Genomic DNA, 20,637 nt, shown 5'->3' on the forward strand with positions numbered 1-20,637 from the left:
TCCTCACCCTGTCACGGCTGCCTCATCACATTATCTGCTTTTTTCAAAGAGCAGATAAATGCAATTGATTGGACTGGGGTATGGTACCAGGCTTATTTGAATAAAATGATTGCTAGAAGTGCTGCTTCTTAATGGCATAAGGGGAGAATGTGCTTCCTGTCTTCACTTACTATTTAAGAGAAAGCAGATTAGACATTGTGCACTGATATAGTCGTGGTTTTACATGGCTTCACAGAACTCAAGAATGCTTTCTAAAACTATACTAGAGCATTCCAAAGCTAACATCGGCAATAATAATAATAATAATAATAATAATAATAATAATAATAATAATACAAAATTATTATTATTATTATTATTATTATTATTATTATTATTATTATTATTATTATTATTACTTTTTTTAAAGGTGTATGTTGCAACTTAAGACTCAAATTGGAGTGTTAAAATAACCATATTTTTCACCCACACATGTTTTAAGAATTGTGTAATGGACAGGAGGCTACTACTGTGGCACAATGACTGTTGACCCTATTTTCCTGTAAAGCGAAATAATGTTGGTGCGGTCGGGCAGGAAAATTTAACTTTTGCTCTGAGCATGACGTCATGCTCACGATCCTGGCCGTGCGCGTCGCTGGCGTCCATTCCACGTTTCACCAGAGGGGTCGCAAATGTGCAAAAACGCTGAATCCTGCGTCATGGGCCTTTAAGGAGAAAAAACATATGACAGTTTTCTAGTATTCTTCAGATTAATTAGTAACTAATGTAGCAGAAATGATTTCTCACACCATTTGAAACCTTTGTGTACCGCTAACTTATTCGGGCTAAATAAAGGCAAAGTGTATACCTTGATTAAATTGATCAATGCTGGTTCTTTTCTTATCATTAAAGAGTTATTGGGCCACTTCCAGCCAAAGACTTACGCATTTGTCACATGCGTAATCAATGAGTGAACAACTGGGATCAAGTTTCTTAATTGCTAAAAGGTGGTTACGTGGATTTTAGCACAAGATTGTTGAGTGCAAACTGTTTTGTTTAAATTCAAGTCAGGGAAACGTGATAAACAAAATTATGATGTGGTTCGAACAATGTGTTATACTGTACTCTAAGCTTGAGCTGTTGTACAATACAGTTCTTGTACTGGAATGGCAAAAAAAATGTTGACAATAAAAAAAAAATAGTGTTTCCCCTCCCATGAAATCCTTCTCCCAAATGTCATTCATATATTGTATATGCTGAGAAGTGAGCAGGAGATTGTTGCATTGGTGTGAGAAAGAGTGAAAGTAATGATGACATTTTTATGGGCAATTCTTGCTGGCAACTGCATTTTACTGTATATAAAATCAGGTTGCCATTCTTCTCTTCATAGAAGTTTCCATGAAACCAACAGACTTTTTCTGACTTGCAATAATTTGGGTGGAAAATTAATTGTTATTGTGAATCTTCAGTATGATTGATATGACTCCTTAACATGGCTTTCTGTTGCTGTAAAAACACACACAAAAAAAACACACACCAAAACCTGAACCTATTTATCTGTGAGCAAGTGAGTGTTAATCTCATCTGTCATTTAATCATCAGCAGCTTCATTTATCCAACGTTAATGTGACATCACCATCTAATTGCTGCATTTTCTTGTTCTTTGTCTTGCCATATTTTGGGAATACTGTTTATAAATAGAAATACAAACTTTTGTGAGACAAAGTGTTTTACTTATTAGGTCAAATGGTTTATTGATTGCACTAAATAAATATGGCATTTATCCATATTATGAATCTGCATGCAATTATCAGGGTGGGTGTCAATGATATATTAACTCATTCACTCCCAGCCATTTTCACCGAAGCGATCCCGTTCGATCCCAGCTGTTTTACTGGATTTTGAATGATTTCGCAAGGCCCACAGAATATTGTGTTCTATTGCTATAAAAACATGGAACCCATCAAAAGAAAGATTAAAGTCTCTTCTTTCATCAGGAAAAAAAAAAAAAAGAGTATATTTCTATCTGTTTCCATTTTGCAACAATTAGCATTAGAATATAGTTAAGTTTAATACATTTTACAAATCTATTTAGAATTGTGAGTAATTGAGCTTTTTTTCAACATGGCCCTGGTTGATCGCCTTTGCTCTGCTGCCATCTGCTGACCGTTTGGGTAATAACTACCATTTCCGCAACCGTTCTTCGCAGTTGAGAGGTTGCATCAAAGCTCTATCTCTAGCATTAAATAAATAAATAAATAAATAAATACAATTAAATACGTCTTTGGGACACTTAAAACAATAAAAAAAAAGTATTTATAAATTATTGGGAACAAACTTTCCATGGAATGTGCCATTTTTGCAGTGCTGTGCACATGCCTGTAAGTTTGCTACTTTTAGACACATTTGTCAGAAAGCAGATATTCCTCCAAATACTCTGGAAGATGTTGTTATCCTATTATGGCCATTATGATAGGTCATCTGGAGCAAGAGGAAATCAGATCATATTGATGGAGGGAAGCGGGTTGATGGATGCTGGACAAAACATCACACTGTGGCTGTTGTTTTAAACTACAAGGCATCTGCAACAGCAAAAAAAAAAAAAAAAACTACAAGGCAGATTCATTTTCTTCTGTAATATCACACATACATGGTGGTTTATTGCATATGTACAATTTGCCAGTGGAACAGAGGTTCACAGTAAACACACTTGTGGTTTAGGGCTACAGAAATGAATTAGCTTGTCTAGCAGCACATCAAGTTTTATTGAGTAGGTAATCCATTCAGTTCAGCTGTTTTCTTTTTAATTAGCAGATAATCCCAGTTGATTGGATTCTCTAAACCACGGACTGATCTGCTATTGACAGGTCACCTTCTTGGAAAGACTAAACATTGCAAAGCAGTCACAGTTCTACATTGTCACATAAGTTGACTATTGTTACTGACTATTAGCTGAAATACTGATTGGGAACGAAGACTGCTGAACTACAACAAGCTCAACTTAACATGTAACTTCTAAGTGTGGATCGGGATTTAATATGACAAATCTCCATGTTCCTAATTTATTATGAAGAACATTGATAGTATCGGCCTTACTAAAATAATACAAATGGTATTGTATGAAAATATTTTGGGGCACAGCAGCAAGAGGCAGCATATCGTGCACTGCTTTTACAATTTTTACATAATCAAAGTTCTGTTATGATAAAGTGAGCAAGATCCATCCATTTTCTTAACCGCTTCCAAAATCAGAAGATGTTAGCCTATTTTTGCTGCAGACGTTCCAAGGGAAACAAAGCCACAGGCAGTTGTTGAAGGCATACTTTAGCAAGCTAGGCGCAGGAACAACAATGTGTGGTGGGGAAACTGCCTACCAGGTCTGATGAATTTACTGGATAAGGCATGATGATGTGAGACCAAGGTTGTCCTTACCCTTTCCACTGAAAAAAATAATAAAACCATTCATGTTGGAATTACTATATTGCAGGCCACTGGCTAGTAGTGTTTGGCATGTTGTCTATAGTAATACACAGAAATACAGCATTATTTTAAATCCATGTCCTTGTGAGATGTTCTGTTTAACTCATTCACTCCCAGCCATTTCCACAGAAGCAATCCCGTTCGCTCCCGGCTGTTTTACTAGATTTTGACTGATTTTGCAAGGCCCACAGAATATTGTGTTCTATTGCTATAAAAGCATGGAATATATCAAAAGAAAGATTAAAGTCTCTTCTTCCATCAGGATAAAAAAAAGTATGTTTCTATCTGTTTCCGTTTTGCAGCAATTAGCATTAGAAGAGCTAAATTTCATCAGTTTTCACAAATCTATTTAGAATTGTAAGTAATTGAGCTTTTTTCTACATGGCCCTGGTTGATCTCCTTTGCTCTGCTGCCACCTGCTGGCCGTTTGTGCAATAACTACCATTTCTGCAACCATTCTTTGCAGTTGAGAGGCTGCATCAAAGCCTTCTCTATGCTCTAGCATAAAAAACAAACAAAAAAACGTATAAATACGTCTTTGGGACGCTTAAAACATAAAAAACGTATTTACACGTTATTGGGAGCAAACGAGTTAAGAGTTACTTTGAGTATTTGATGAATAAGTGTTCTTGAATATGTACAAAAAAAATATTAAATGCTCAATTTGAATGAGGTCATAATATTCATAATGAGTTACAGTTGTAGTCAAAGCTCTGAATAAAGTACATGGACGTTGAAGTGACACAAATGAATTATTCAAAGACAATACAGTTGAAAGAAAATGTTCCAAAATTACCATTCAGCAATTCAAGGATTTACAGTATGAGATAAACCCAATGTGTAGAAATGCAGCAAGGTGTCTTGTGGTCAACCCAATCCATCACTTTCCCAAGAGAGAAAAGAGAGATGTGGTTTGCTATTGACATTTGGCCTTGACCATACAATTTGTTCTTGTCAGTGATTTGGTTCTGTCCTAGCCTGGTTAGCATGAACTCCTCCTCTAACGAGAGACGAGAAAAAGCAAGAGCTACGGGACTCTCTGCCTTCTGATAGCAGATAGCTTTCACAATAGCGGCAGATTCAGAGGATAAGAGATGCAAAGAAGATTGATGTTTTTTACAGAGTATGACAAGCCATGCGGTGGAGCATGGCTGTTAAAATTCACAAAAAGAAGGCTCGAGAAGCCTTTACTTCTTTTCATATCAACCGTTGAGTGTAGCAGACTTGTAATGGCTGCTGTGTGATCGGGAATTTCGAACAGGATCAGAAAACCGATTGCTCTATTCAACTCAAAATTATTTATAGAGCAATTTAAAAACAACCACAAGCCCATACACCATAACTTAGGGAATAACAAAAATAACAAATTACCTGATCATTACAGTGTATTTGAATTTACGTTAGTTGATAGAACTTTACAAAGGATGCATTCACAAATGAAATTTGTGTTTCAATGCTGGCTTTGTTCTTAAATTTGCTATGTAAGCAGTGCTACAAAACATAATGTAACATCACATTCACAGAATGAATCAGGCGAAGCCGCACGCAAACAAACTGAGAACAAAATTATTACTATTGGCTTTAATCATGCAAAAGCAGCAACATTAGCTGGTGCAGTAGCTTATTGTCTTGTTTCCCCGCTACTTTCATCTGGCTGGCCTCCAGGGGGGGTGGCGTGTCGCAAACAGGGCTAACGTGTCAGCTGCGTGACGTCACTCCCGTGACAATAAGCTTCTGTGAGTGAGTGAGTGAGTGAGTGAGTGAGTGAAAAAAAAATAAAAATAATCCGTGCGTGCTTTCAAATTGCCGCGGGAGTGACGTCACGCAGCTGACACGTTCCGCCGGCCCGTTTGCGACACGCCACCACCCCGCTCTGCGATTGGCTGGAGGGTTGTAAACACGGTCTTTCCACAGAAACGGCCTGCTGTTTACAAAACAAACACAAAATGGCAAAATACAGGCTGGGGTTGTGGGGGCTTAGGACAAAATCACCCCCACACGTTATGAAAAGCCCATATCTATAAATTGAGAAGTAGTTTGTTTGTTAAAATCCTGTAAAAGTGCATTTTCCTGAGTGAAACCGGCAGACAGCCCCTTTAAAAGCATTAGGGAAAGCGAAACAAATTCTTATTAAGGCATTGAAGATAATCATAACAAAAACATCTAAAATAATTCAATTAAAATGATTACAACCAAGCAGTAGTCTAGATAAATTAAAAGATACTGTGTAAATGGTGATTAAATTGAGAAAAAAAATGATAAAGTCCCAAAAATGCTGCAGTAAACAATAATGTTTTCAGTTCTGATTTAAATGAACTGACAGTTTGAGCGTCTAGGCCTCTGTCATTCAGGGAGTTTGTTCCGCATGTGCGAAGCATAATAACTAAATGCTGCTTCACTTTGTTTGGTTTGGTTCTGGAGACACAAAAGTCAAGTCAACTTCAATAGAACTGTCCCATATGACCTGAGGGTCTGGAAGCTTCAGAGATGCGTAAGAGATGTTGTTGGTGCTCCATAATCTGAGCAAGGGGCAGCATGTAGATGTTAAATAGAAGTGGTCCAAGAATGGACCCTTGGGGAACCCCACATGTGATCTTTTTTCGTTCAGACTCATGACTACCAATTGAGGACTAAGGATGACGTCCTTGAAGCCAACAGAACAACGTTGACCCGGCAAACAAATCTCATCCAGACATACAGTAAATTTAGTCTTGTCCTTCTTTCCCTCATCTTTGTCTGCAGACTTTGCTCCGCGATGGGAGGAGAGAAACCACCGTGAGCACGCTCTACCTGCCGCCCTCCAACATCGAGACTGGCCAACAGATCATTTGTAAGGCCTCAAACAAGGCGGTCCCCAATGGCAAGGAGACCAGTGTCACAATTGACATCCAGCGTGAGTACATCATTTCAGCTGTTTTTTTTTTTTGTGTTTTTTTTTTTTTTTTGGTGGAGCATTTACATTGTAGTCCTTATAACTTTCTACTTTTTATTTTTTACATTTATAGCCATAAAACAATTTATAAAGTAATTTCTACACTTTAAAGTTGAAGGCCTTTTGGGTTGTAGAAGTCAGAATGTAACCAACGGTCTTTGGGGGAAGTGGAGCTAAGAATGTTTAAGAAGTAAGAACAAAAAAATCTCTGATTCAAAGCAAGAGTCCAGTGTTATGATGCAAATCGACACTAGCCAAGCTCACTAGCTAGCTATGTTCAACATGAGTGTACTCTTACGAGGTAACATATTTATTTTACTTATGTGACAGTTGTACCCATTGCCTACACTGGGAAAGGGCTTGTAGCTAAATTGTATTGGTCAGCTGTCAGAAAATATTGAGAATCAATTGAATTTATTGAGTTACTGTCATTTTATATGGAATGGGCAAGTCTATCTCTAAATGTTCTAAAGTCCTGTTTACATCCTAGAGTCTTTTTGTGCAGAATAATGCTGCCCTGTAGTTTGCCATAATGTGGCTGTAGCGCAACTTCCCACTGATGTCAACAGCACCTCTGCTGGTCACAGCCGAGCATTGCGATCCATTAAACCTCAACTGCTTCAAGACATGTTAATCAACAATAAATTCCACGCCACTGAACATAATTCTACCAGATTAATTAATCCATAATTATACTAATCTCCAGCATGTAAAGTTGATAAAGGTCAACTAGTGTCGACATTCAATGTTCTCGTCTAATTAGTATCAATATCCTTGTCTCATGCTGTAGGAGGACAGATGAATTAGCTTTGCATCTTTTTTTATTTATGTATGATTATGAACAGAGCCATCCATCTACCCTGAGAAGGGTAGTTTCGACTTTGATTGCCTCTCCACCGCCATCCGTCATGAGTAGATGACAACATGTGCAATCTTCCTTTCAAAGCATGCCCAACGTGTAAAATTCTTCAGGCCTCTTGTCAGGGAATCTTTTTCAATTGAGAGCTGCTCCTAGTGAGAGGGGGAGCTTCGTACAAAAGGGATTTTGCATCACTCGCAGCCCTGTCAACACCATTAAGTATGACTAATAAAGCAGAAAATGCTATTCAGAGAGCCATTATGACAGACTGCTCCGTTCTTTTCAGTATGTGCATCACAAGAGGCAAGCATGGCAAGAGTGTGCACTGCGTGATCTGGCCAGTTCAGGCACAAGTATGAAATATCATGTGTTGTGTTTTCATTCCTTGCAGCATGCCCAAAATATTACTTTATTTCTGTCATTCAGTCACAAGGAAAATCTCCCACTCATATATACAATATTTCACTAGACCTAATGATGCGGCTGCTCATATTGTGACTGTCACCTTGCTACTAAAATTATGTTTCAACCCTGAAAAGTGAAAGCGCAGGAGAACTAAAATTAGCATTCTAAAATGTGCACAGTTAAAGGTCCTGGAAAAATAAAAGAAAAATCCCACAGCGTGAGAACAAAGTGAGCGACAGCGGAGACTAATTGTCGTGACTCAAATTGTCTCCCACAAGGTTTAGCCTCTACACTATCCCTCTTTAACCCACGACTCCCCCTTCTCGTTCTTCTCCTCCCCCCTTGCACTGAATCGACAGGTAAAGTGTTCAGCACAGCTCAGCAGAGCTGCTTTATTTTCCACTAACATCCACTTCCAAATTAAGCTGCAAAAATGAAACATGCCGTAATTGAACTTTGATTCACGCGTGTTGGGTATCAATTTGCTTAATTTCCATGCTGCCTTATTCAATTACAAGGTTCCTGGCTCAGCAGCAGAATTTGAAAGCACTGCTTGTTTTTTTCTTTAACTCTTTTTTTTCTGTGTTGTTTTAAACCAATTTAATTGCTATTTCGTCCTTATGAGAGGCTCAAAATGTCGTTTGTAACACCACCTTCTTCTATTCAATTATAGACCACAAGGATTTAAACAAAACAAAAAGAAGGCTATTCTGAAAGAACAGGTATTCTGCAAAGCTTTTATATGAATTATTAAATCTTTGTATCAAAGACATAAATTGCACATTAAATGTGATGGGTACATCCTTGGAACAATGCCATAAAATTATTATTGGTGATCAAAAATGGAGGCAGAAACACAAAAACCAAAGACATTTTCTGACAAACCAAAGTTGATGAATGTATAACACACTGAAAATAGAGCAATAAAAGTTCAAATTTGACCAGAATAACTGGACACCCTGTCAATAAAGGTCTACCGGAACTTTGGGGAAGCACAAGTGTGCAGTAAATATTGATTGACATGTTTTCATATAAGGGAGATAGTTGTGTAGATAGATGTGTCAGATGTGTGCAAACCCTGAAGGAGAAACTTGAAATATAGGAACAAAATTGCAATATTTGTCTGCCAGACATTCACATCAACTGAGCCGCAGACAAATATTAAAGTTTATATGACTGAAAATGTAAGCCTGTAGGACAGAAATGGAACCCTGCTGGCTTTGATGGAATGATTAGCATTTATTGGGCAACCATATTTAGTTACATAAGCAGATGCTCAAAATCAGTAGGGTAGTGTGGTATACCAGCACTCGGGTTGTTAGAAATATTTGTGCCCACTCACCTGTTGACACGTACATCCTGGGCTGGCCCTCTGGCATAGTGGCCCCAGTGGGCCGGCATCTTTTGGTACAGACAATCAATACAGACATCAAACTGAAACCATCAACAGTCTTGGTAGCCAGAAGTCATGCTGGCTAAATCAAGGCCATTATGTTTTTTTTTTGTTTTTTTTTAGATTCATGATTGATTTATTTTTTTTTTTGGGTGCAAGTCCAACCGTAGCTTAATCAGTCCAGTATTGAGCCATTTTGACCCTTTAGTTTCATTGTGGCATTGCGCAGCAATCTCCTAATTTGCTTATGTCCACAATATACGGGTACAGATCTGACGCTTTACAGTTATCTATATGTGTATGTTACGTTTTGCACTTACATGACAGTAGACTGTTATTTAAACCACTGTGTACAATTTGTATAGGTGCAATTGTGGCATTTAACTCATTTGCTCCCAATAACGTGGAAATACGTTGTTTTTTTTTATGTTCTAAGTGTCCCAAAGACGTATTTATACGTGTTTTTGTTTTTTTTATGCTAGAGCATAGAGAAGGCTTTGATGCAGCCTCTCAACTGCAAAGAACGGTTGCAGAAATGGTAGTTATTACACAAACGGCCAGCAGGTGGCAGCAGAGCAAAGGAGAGCAACCAGGGCCATGTAGAAAAAAAGTTCAATTATTTACAATTTTGAATAGATTTGAGAAAACTGATGAAACTTAGCTCTCTTCTAATGCTAATTGCTGCAAAACGGAAACAGATAGAAACATACTTTTTTTTCTGATGAAAGAGGAGACTTTCATCTTTCTTTTGATAGGTCCCATGCTTTTATAGCAATAGAACACAATATTCTGTGGGCCTTGCAAAATCAGTCAAAATCCAGTAAAACAGCCGGGAGCGAACGGGATTGCTTCTGTGAAAATGGCTGGGAGTGAATGAGTTAATAATGTTGACTCCAAATTGATTGAGGTTATAACTTGTCTGGGTGCAATCAACCAACATATTTATTTCTTTTGGTAGTCACTTATTTGTGACTTCCCAAACCAGCGGAGAAAAGCTTGGGCACAGATGGAAAATACATAGCTTGCCTGTTATGAAATATTTTGGCTATGCAGTTTGCAGAGGGTCCAAAGTCAGAATTGGGCCACAGCCAGCTAGAGAGGGATGGAGAGAAGTAGTTGAATAAGAAACCAGCGTGAATTGCTGCGCTCACAATCACCTGCTCTTAATAACACACACCACCAGGGAGGCTATGAGAGTAACACACACTTGCATCATAAATACACCAAGATGTGTTCATAATTGTCCTTCATTTTCATACCAATTACACATATACCTCTTTATATGTTTTTATGTTGAAATGCAAGAAATTTGCATCCTATTTTTTTCTGAAAGGGCCTCCTCATTAAGCTGTATTGAGAGTAAATATATTCAACTTCATAATCTTTTGAACATCCATGCTCTCATGTGTTTCAATAAGTGGTCTCTCAGTGGAGTATAAATATAGGAGGGATTAATGGTGGGCGCTGTAAATGGTTCTTATTAGTCTAAGTGGATCCCTGGTGAGGGGCCGAATGCAGCATGTTGCTGAAGGTAAACTTCACTCTGCAGCCTCTGCTTCGCCCTCACACCTGACTAACTGATTTGTCTCCTAATGCACTGGGCACAGAGGCCTTTGATGTCTGGCTTGGACACATACCGCCATGATTTTTGGACTGTGAGCTGCAAAGTGGACTGATGGGTTGTATGCCGGTGTGCAAGGATGTGACTCAGGGTTAGAGTTCAGTCTGAGTAAGTAACTAGAAAGTAGTTTCTTTTTTTTAATTGCAAGTTTAAGAGAATGTAAATAATAATAATAATAATAATAATAATAATAATAAATTCCACTCAATTTCATTTTCATTGTCCTCATTAGGACCGCTGGCATGCTGGAGCCAATCCCAGCATACTTTGGGCGAGACACAGCCAGTAAATCACAGGTCACATAATAGATGCCATTTCCACTTTTAATATTTATGTTACTCACCGTGCTAAATTAAGTACAATACTTGTCCTCGTCGCTCCAAACGTGTGTTTTTTTGCTGCATCGTCATGTATGTTTACCTCTGCTTGAGTATTTCCATTGGCTTGCAGGTCAGAAGCATGGACTTAGATACAAGTATATACGCACGTGTACACACTGTGGCATTTCCGCCGTAGAGATAGAAAATAACGTGAAAACATTGCGGCAAAATCAATGTTCGCTCATTTAACGATGTACAACGAGTCGTTCCTGTACAAAGACCAGGATTTCCAGATGTTTGGGTTAGAAAAGATATAACCCAGTTGTCTTATTTGGTTGTTTTAAAACTCAAATAAGAGCATATTCGTGTTTTTGCACGTTTACATGGCCATTCCACAATATGTTTTAAAAGGGTTACTGACTACATGTAAACATACTCATTTACAAACAACCATTCACTCTGGAGTATCCAGAGAAAACCCATGCCAGCACTGGAGAACAACATTTTACTATGCAATGTTGTAGAAATGCATCAGACATAAGACTGACTAACATTTAATCACTCTTATGTACGGTAGCTAAATATGCTAAATGAAAAAGGCTAAAAATCAGTGCAGTTATGAACCACTGAAACATAATAAACTAAATATATTTTCCGAGAGTCGCTATCTCTATCAGGCAAAGCAACTGCCATTGTGCGCTACTTGTACATTGCTTCACTTGAGCAAATGCCTGGTGAAATGTGTTGAGATTGCCTACGACCTTGGCCAATCGGAGACAAATGGATTTATTTGTTTTTATAAAATAAAAAATTTGCCCATTAAAACTGCATTTGCTTTCCCATAAACACCATTTTAAACTCTGCATTATTAACATCTACATTTACAAGCTGGCGGGCTTTCCTGCCTTTGTAGGCACATTAGTGTTTTTCTTCTTGCAATATAGCTACCTGTGGAATAGTGTGGAATGTCAGTGCACACAAAAACAAATCCACATCCACAGCTCTAAAAGCCCACGAGAACACTATAAATGCAGCCATTTATTTTTTCCTGTACTGATTATTATACGCCTCTTACAGTAATCCATTGAGAAGCATGTGTCAAGCATGGATCATCAAGGTTTGTGTTTTCCCTAAGTGTCAGTGTGCCAAAAATTGATTTCTATATTAACTGATGGAAAGATGGTTCAGGTGATATGACGCAACAAATGTCACATTGGTGTGCATCTCACTCTCACCTTCAACTGCATATGTGTGACACAGCTCTGCTTTATTCTGTTAGCATCATCTGAAACAAAACAACTCTATACTAAGTGCGTTTAACTGCAGCATCTTCTCACCAATGTTAATCATTTGCATTCGCCTCAATAAGAGAAGGTAATGCTGAGTTGTGTTGGGGTTAAACAAATTACCATCTAAATACACTATGTGCTAAAATAAGTGGGATTTAAGGTGATGGGGTGTAATTGTAAAGCCCCGATAGACTGCTGACTTCACATTTGTCCATCGCAGTCAATTAGGTGACAGTAATTATTGAGAACGGATGAGCGACTACCGCCAATGCATGACTTCACTTATTCCATTTAGGCTTTGCTAATCAGTGGAAAACACCCCACTGTGCTTCCCTGTACAGTCACTGGACACATCATTAGTTGCCGCTGCAAAACCTAACGAGATCCAATACAAGAGCGGCATCAAAAATTCCGCCTCGGCGAATATCATAATGATTAGGTAGTGTAGGTGTAACCTGGAGTTGTATCTTATGAATATATAACATCCAGTAGCAACCATGCCATGTCTTGCCCACTAATCACACAACGTCATAAATATTCCTCCAACGTTTTCTAGTCCAGCTGCATCCACAGAGCGTTGACCCACATCGAAATATGCTGGCAGACGAAGGCTCTGCCAGGCTTCTCTGTGTGTTTGCATTGCAAACAAGCCGACGCGCGTGTGGAATGCCATTTGTTGAGACTAATTAATAAAGGACATCCAGATGTGCAATTGGGGAGGTTTTGGTAGCAGACTCAGCAACAGTGCATGCTCTCCTTGCTTAATCGTGCAGGTAATGGTAAATATGCCTGCAAGAGAACTGAAAGTAAGATGGACAGAGTGCAAGGATATGTGCAGTTAAGTATTGGATTCAAGTGTGTGACTATAAAAGCAGTTCAAACATAGTTTAGTCTGATTAGATTGAGGCCTAGTTTAGGGGCCACCTTTATTTTATTATTTTATTATTTATTATTGGAAAGTCGGCTGTGTTCACTCCCACAAAGGTGCCAATGTCCATTTCTAACTGTCTATGAAATGCCCTCCCAGTGCTAGTATGTACCTCCCACATTCCAAAACATGTATGTTGGGAAATTGGAAACTCCGGGGTGTGCCAGTCCAATTTCATCCAAAAGTCGCATACGACAGGCTATTGCTTCCCTCCCAACCACCTATATAAGCACCAGCGAATGGATGGATGGATGGATGGCTGTACCTAATAAAGTGGACCATGAGTAGGTGTGTCCCAAAGAAAGCATTGCTCCTTTATTTAGTCTTCTCAAGGCAATCAAAATGTTTTTATGGTAGAATGCCTTCCAATCAATGTGTTTGACCGCATAGTTGTTTACGAAAGTAGCAGGCCCAGCCATCCATGTGACAGCGGTATCATATTGTTGAGGCCAGATGGTCTGCAAACAGCTCTACCACACTCATGTCTGGGGCTGGTCCTACTTGAGAACAGCTGTCTGCAGTGACCTGCAGCAACTTGGAATTGAGCTTAAGAAAGACAGGGGGGTTGCAGTCAATGTTTTCATTACTTATGGGAAAACAGTGAAGTTGGAGGAATGTCACAACAAAGTTAATTGTCTGATATTCACTTACCAATGACCTTTTAGTCCGGCTATCCCACCTCCCTTATAATTTATCCTGTTGTTTGAGTGAAGCCGCAATCATCATTTTTTTTTCTACATATCCCTCAGACACCTATCTCATTGCAACTCTTCGTTTGATGATTCTAATGAATCAACATTCTAAATTATTGATGTGTTGTCGCCTTCTCAGTGTACCGCCCTCTCTGAAAGCCATACATTTATGCATTAGAATGCTCTATGGACTTTTCTTTTTAGTCAATGTCATAGCGTATATATATATATATATATATATATATATATATATATATATATATTAGTGCTGTCAAAGTTAAAGCGTTAACTATTTAATTAATCACAAAAAATTATCGCATTAATCATTGTATTACCACATATTAAACACACTATTAATTTTGACTGCAGATGATCCTTTTTAGCCGACAGTGGATGGTTACGTTAAAGCTAGCTGTGGGAGTTTGAGCAATAAACATAACTACATGCATTAAAGTAAAGCATTTAATAAATGATTACATATGCCGTAGGTCATTTTAAATTATGCAAATAATTAATTGATTAGAAAAAGTAGGATGAGCGTGTGCAGCAGGCAAACATGTTGGGGAAAAAAAGCTTTTTTAAGTCAGTGATTAATCGTGATTAATCAAAATTCTACGATGTGATTAATCTGATTAAAAAATGTAATCGTTTGACAGCTCTAATATATATATATATATATATATATATATATATATATATATATATATATATATATATATATATATATATATATGTATGTATTGGAATAATTTTTGACAGCTTTCATGGTTGTCAAAATATATTGGGTTTATTTGGGCTAAAATCAATGATTTTGCGGCAGATGTAAAGTCATGATGGCGCTATCTCTTTTTATGGGTCAGCTCAGTCATTGAAAATGAAAATTAATTAGTGGCTGAACTGCATATTATGTGCATTTGTGTTGTGAAAAATCTCTCGGCAGCTGGACCAGAAGAGTTCAAATAAAAATCGGGATTGGCATGGATGAAAAATGCAGTGTTGAATGCTTTGTAGAATGCATTGTGAATTGGCTTTGACATTAGTGTGTCTATTAGCAAAGACAGCACACACCCACTCCCTTCCACATCTCCCCCAACTCTTTAATGTCTGCCTTGCTGCTCTTCAGCTTCTGGCTGGAGTTTTATTACAGGCCTCTCCAGCGCCGCATCTGTCATTTTCGCCTTTGAGGTTCCCTCTGCCCACATTTTTGTCCACGCAATTAACCACTTGCATGGCTAAAAACACCCAACGGGCTGACTAACATTGCAGCTCCAAGTGTGGATTGGTTTGACACACACCCACATGTCCTGTAACAATGCACATATACTCATTGCAAAAGACTATACAGAGAAAACACACCAATGGAGTGAGCATATCATTACCAAAAGAGGAATATGTGTTTGTTGTAGTTTACGGCACACTCATTTCTAACCTGGCACAGTCGAGGTGGAATAAATGCCAGGAGATATTTACATGGCTTAAGGATTTAGAAAAGTTTTGGGAGAAAATGGTGCGCTGAATATGGGTCAAATTTGAATTTGGTATTCAAATAATTACTTTTTCTTCACCTGCAATGAATTATCTCTTCAGTGACCAGGTTAGTTGTTGTACATTTCTAAATGTATTATTCTGATAGTTGCACTTTAAGCGGTATATGAAAATGCCATGATTCAATACTTGAGTTACAAAAATTTAATTACATAATCAATTTTGGAAAATGAATATTTCACAACAAAGGGTAATGGGAACATATCAATACTAGGGATGTTACAATATCCAAACATCACGATACAATATCATGATACGAAGGTCACGACACAATAATTATCACTATATTGCGGGGAGGTTGGCGCTATATAAAAAAAGGTCGGAATATTATAAACAAAAAAAAAAGAGCTCATACTAAAAAAAATAATAATAATAATATTGTGCTTTTGTGCATAACAGCAACGCATGTAAAAAACAAAAAACAAACTACATTTCTAATAAGTATTAGTATTGAGGCGCTTACTTGCTAATGCAACACACATTTAGTTCCTCCACATATTGAATCGGTTCACAAGCATATTACGTTCCCCTTCATCTGACCATTAGTGTGGATTTTAAACACAGAAGGACCAAAACATTCCTTGTGAAAATTAAACTGCACTATAAAACTAGCCAGCAGATGGTGCTAGAACTGCGCAAATGGAAATCAAACTGACTTTTTTTTTTTTTTTTTTAACAGATATGCTGCTTTTAATATCATGAGATGACGACGATGTGGCAGTTTTAATATTGCAATATGACAATATTGCCTTATCGTTACATCCCTAGTAAATTTAATTTTAAACTAAAATGTCAAAGCCACCATGGCAGTCTCATTTGTTGTGGAGAAAAGTGAAATATAAGTAAAACTAAGGCTGTTATAGAAGTAAAAAATGTGTTTTGTGGAAAATGTGGCAAAGAGAAGTCAAGTTGCTTTTTTCTACTGTATCTAACAAGATATTTTCTTACATTATGTTTAAATACTTTAAAAAAAATACGGAGTGTGTTGCTGTCTGTCTCATGTTTTTTATGTTTTGAGTTGGCTTACTCCTACACTCCATAGTTATGTTAATTGAAGACTCTTTCATATCCACCAATGTGTGAATCTAGGACGTGAACGTTAAGATGTGTTTGTCTGTCCCCTGCATTGGCTGGCAACCAGCCCAGGATGTACCCCGCCTCTCACCTAAAGTTATCTGGGATCGGCTCCAGCTCACCTACCTGCCCAATGAGGAAAAGCACTATTGTCATGTTATTTTTGTTGTTATTGTTTAGCATGTACAGTAAACAATTTTTAGTATTAGATTAAAAAAACAAAAACAAAAAAAAACAGTTTGATTAACTTGAAAAAAACAGCATGGACTAATGCTTCAAAACAACCTTTTTGTAATACAGTAGGAATTAAGATATCTTATGGTTAAAACCCATTAAAATTCGGATGGTCTCTGGTGGGCAAACATTCTTAAAAAATTTTTATAAACTATGCCGATACTCTAAATGGTTCAGGAACAGCTTCAAACTTACTTTGAATGCAACTTTTTTTTAAAGCATTTTCAGCAAAACTGCTCGTATGATAAGGGGTTAACCTATTTTCAATCCATAGTGATATATCAGATATTTTTTGGAAAATGATAGCATTTTTAGCACTGCATGTTTTCTGGGAGTGTTGAGGCAGGACTTTCTTCTTTTGTGAAGGCAAACATCCACAAACAGGCAGTGTTACTAGAAAATAGTCCCGTTTGAATGTAACATCATGCTTATTTTTTGGATCATTTCCTACAAAAATTCTCACTAGAGCACATTGAGCAGGACCACTTCCTCCTCGTGGGCTTTATGACAGCTGAGCAAGCGGCGAACATCTGCACTGCCGCAGGGCAAAAATCAGTTTCCCTCCGCATTAAAACCACCCCCATTTGCAGCCATACACACAACACTGTTTGGCTGCACAACAGCAATGTTTGTCTGTTGTTTGACTGCTCTTCATCCCTGTCCAAGTACAGTCCCTTGTTATTACATTAGAAGTGTTGAACATAGAGAGCAAAGACACAGTGCACATTTTGAAACAGATGGCAGCACAAGCATCAACACCAAAAACCATCCTTTACCCAAATGACTAATCTACTGTCCTTGATGCTGTAACAGAACACCACCAGAACTACAGATGGCAAAAGGTAATGATGTTGTAGAGCAAATACAGTAAATGGCTCTGCACTGATTTTGTTTTATTTTATTTTATTGACTTGGCAACAATATTTTGGAATCACGTGTAGGCTATAAAAATGTTCTTTGAATTCCACCTTTCAGAAAACATCAGACCATAAATATGATCCAGTGATGCACAATGTCCATATCAGCTGCTTCTAACTCTTTAAACAGCCATTCAGTATGTCAATAACAAGGCCACATTTATGGAACACCTATGGAAATGAAAGGGAATAAAAAAACAACAACTGCAAAACCGCAGTGCATGTGGGTCTACAGGGTAATAGCAATGTTTATTTTCTTCTTCTTTTTTTTTCACAGGAGACAGCATTGAAATGGAAATGAGCATGTACCTTCAAAAGCAACCCACCTTTCTCAATTAGGCAACATTAAGTTGTTTATTACATTTGCATAATCTGAATGCTTGTTATGTTTCTCTGATGTTGCTCATTGTTATTGTTAGCAGATCACACTGTGGACTCCTCAATGTTGTTGTTTTTTTCTTGCAAATTGCCATTTACTCAAACTCATTATGAAGTCAAGTTTTCCCTTTGATTTTGTTCTCATAATATTGTAATAATGGTACAAAAGGTAGCAGTTTGTCCTAAACGCATGACTTACTCTGTTTTCACTAGATAACCTGGGAGGAAGGAAGATTAATACGTGGCCTCAAATTGACATGCAGGCTGAATATGAGGGTATCAACGAGAATAAGCTACAGTACCTACATTTAGATCTAACAAAGATTCAGTTTAGTGCACACGCAAACATCTCTGAAAATGATCTTTGTATTACTAATACTGGTTGTAAATGTGAGTACTGTACCTTCATATTCAGGCCACACTCAAGAAAAAATAATACTGAAGGGGAAAAGTTCATATAATGCATTATAATTGATACATTTCTGAGAAAAATGTTGGACATTAATATTACATGAAAAATAATTCATAGCGTAATGATCTAATATTATGACTTGGTTCTTGTAATGTTTTCCTCATAAAATGTTTTTCTTTTCTAATATCACAACTTTATTATCATAATATGATTACTTATTCTAATATGATGATAAACATGCCCTGATAAATCAGTGTTTCATGTTATAGTATGATTTCATTCTTATTTTATAGCTTCTTTTTGCAACGTGTTACCATTTTTTTCTAGTGCGATCCTACAGTTCCATCGAGCTTATATAAATGTCATATTTTATGGCTTTATACAAGCAAGTAGTCTACGAGAACAGACAACGTAACATCTATTTCAGTGCACTACAAGATATGCTCAATATATCACTGACACTTACTGTATATATATCTTGTTTGTGTCTGTCCTCTCTTTTAGATCTGCCTCTTGTCAATCTCTCAGTGGAACCTCAACCAGTTCTTGAGGGAAACCTGGTGAGATTCCACTGCTCTGCAAAGGCCAACCCGCCTGTCACACAGTATAGGTGAGGTCATTATCATCCTTTAATATGCATTATAAACCATTTCAAATATGGCTATTATAAATCTAGGCTTCTATAATGTAATTTGAAAACATTTATTGCGCAGACCTCAAAGGTCAAAATCAAAACTCAGGACTCTATTGTGAAAACAAATAATATTACTGACATTTTAAATATGTTATACTACCTGTATATTATTCATTGACTTTCCAGATCGCTTATTAACTCTTTGACCGCCAAAAACGTTTAATAACGATCAGTAAAATCACGACGTACATTGCCATAAACGTTAAATAACGTCAACATTTTTTTAAGTTTTTATTCTCAGTGCAACGTCTAAGTGATCTTGATGAACGTCAACTCAGCATATGTGTGCCCAGTCCATTGTAGCTTTTGGGGAAGGTCTCCGTAGTTTGGAAAAACTTCAAAATCTGTGATTCTCAGTTTTGCTATTCATTGTGCTTTATGGATCCACAAACTTTGTAAACTGTAAAACACAAGGTGTGGAAGGAACTTGTGAAATCATTCCGTGCTGACTTTACCTAAATTCCATAACAGTATTTAGTATACCTGGACACTTTAGTTAGTTACTCAATTAGTTAAACTTGTGCTTTTCAACACTAGCATTATATCTCAATATCTGCTTTTACAAATGTGGTAAGGCCCAGTAATGACTGATACTGTGAGGAAGGTGTTATTTTATTGTTTGTCTATTGTAATGAGAGATTTTTTTTTTGGTCAGGTCATTAAGTTACAGTGAATTTAATGAATGCATTTCTGAGTGTCAATCACATTCAAGCATTGTTATCTTTGGACAGGCAAGACTTTTTTCATTTCTTGTATTGGATCGCATGAGGTAGCCGCTGAGCTATAAAAATAAAAGTATAGACCTCACAAAGTCATGAAGGGAAGTCTTGTCATGTCTCACTAGGTTGCAGTCAAACAATCCTATGATTTGTTGTGCAGCTTTTTGCTTTGTGGTCAAGATCTCAAGATTACAGCTTTTTTTGTTGTTTCTGAAAGATTGCTTTGTGTTCAAGTGTACTGTATGATGACAGGTTTTCCCCTTGGGGATGTGCTAGTGTTGTGTACACTGCTCTGCAGGAAATGGATACACAGTGTGGAACTATTGTACATCTTATATAGCCTATGATTACATTTTTTTTTTTTACTTTAGCACTCCTTGTTTTATTTTCAGCATCTAACAGTTCCAAATGTTACCCATCAATCTGTTTCTAAACTTTGTACATTACATTAACTGCAACTCATATATTATTGTGAGGGGCTTGAAAAGAGTGATGCTAAACTGATTCTTCAAGACAGTTTTATTTATCTATATTTTCTACTATGTGGGAGTTTTGTTTAAAAACATGGTGAAAAATAAATGGGATGAAATCGATATCAAAAGGATTTGGCTGGCCATGAATTGTATAATGGTACTGGGAAATGAAATGGATGTACAACACACTCACAGGTGGCAAAACAGAGATGTTCCCTTTTTGATGGATTCTGGCCTTTTGAAAAAGACTGTGTTAGTGGTGGAGGATGGGTTGGGGAAAGGGGGTGGGGGGG

At 37.4% G+C, this 20,637-nt stretch overlaps 2 protein-coding genes across 10 annotated transcripts in view; one reads left to right on the forward strand and one right to left on the reverse strand.

The window, feature by feature from the left end:
• The window catches only part of kirrel3b (kirre like nephrin family adhesion molecule 3b), a 181,643-nt gene that overhangs the window by 130,378 nt on the left and 30,628 nt on the right, over nucleotides 1-20,637 (forward strand). For all 9 annotated transcript variants that reach the window (XM_077540829.1, XM_077540830.1, XM_077540834.1 and 6 more), the window contains exons 6-7: nucleotides 6,202-6,352; nucleotides 18,963-19,068. In XM_077540829.1, coding sequence (XP_077396955.1) covers nucleotides 6,202-6,352; nucleotides 18,963-19,068 — 257 coding nt within the window. The remainder of the gene's footprint in view (nucleotides 1-6,201; nucleotides 6,353-18,962; nucleotides 19,069-20,637) is intronic.
• Nucleotides 1-20,637, reverse strand: part of LOC144033067 (C5a anaphylatoxin chemotactic receptor 1-like) — a 463,289-nt gene that overhangs the window by 8,554 nt on the left and 434,098 nt on the right. The gene's annotated exons all lie outside the window — the stretch shown is intronic.

The sequence above is a fragment of the Festucalex cinctus genome, chromosome 13, assembly GCF_051991245.1.
Source record: "Festucalex cinctus isolate MCC-2025b chromosome 13, RoL_Fcin_1.0, whole genome shotgun sequence".
Taxonomy (NCBI): domain Eukaryota; kingdom Metazoa; phylum Chordata; class Actinopteri; order Syngnathiformes; family Syngnathidae; genus Festucalex; species Festucalex cinctus.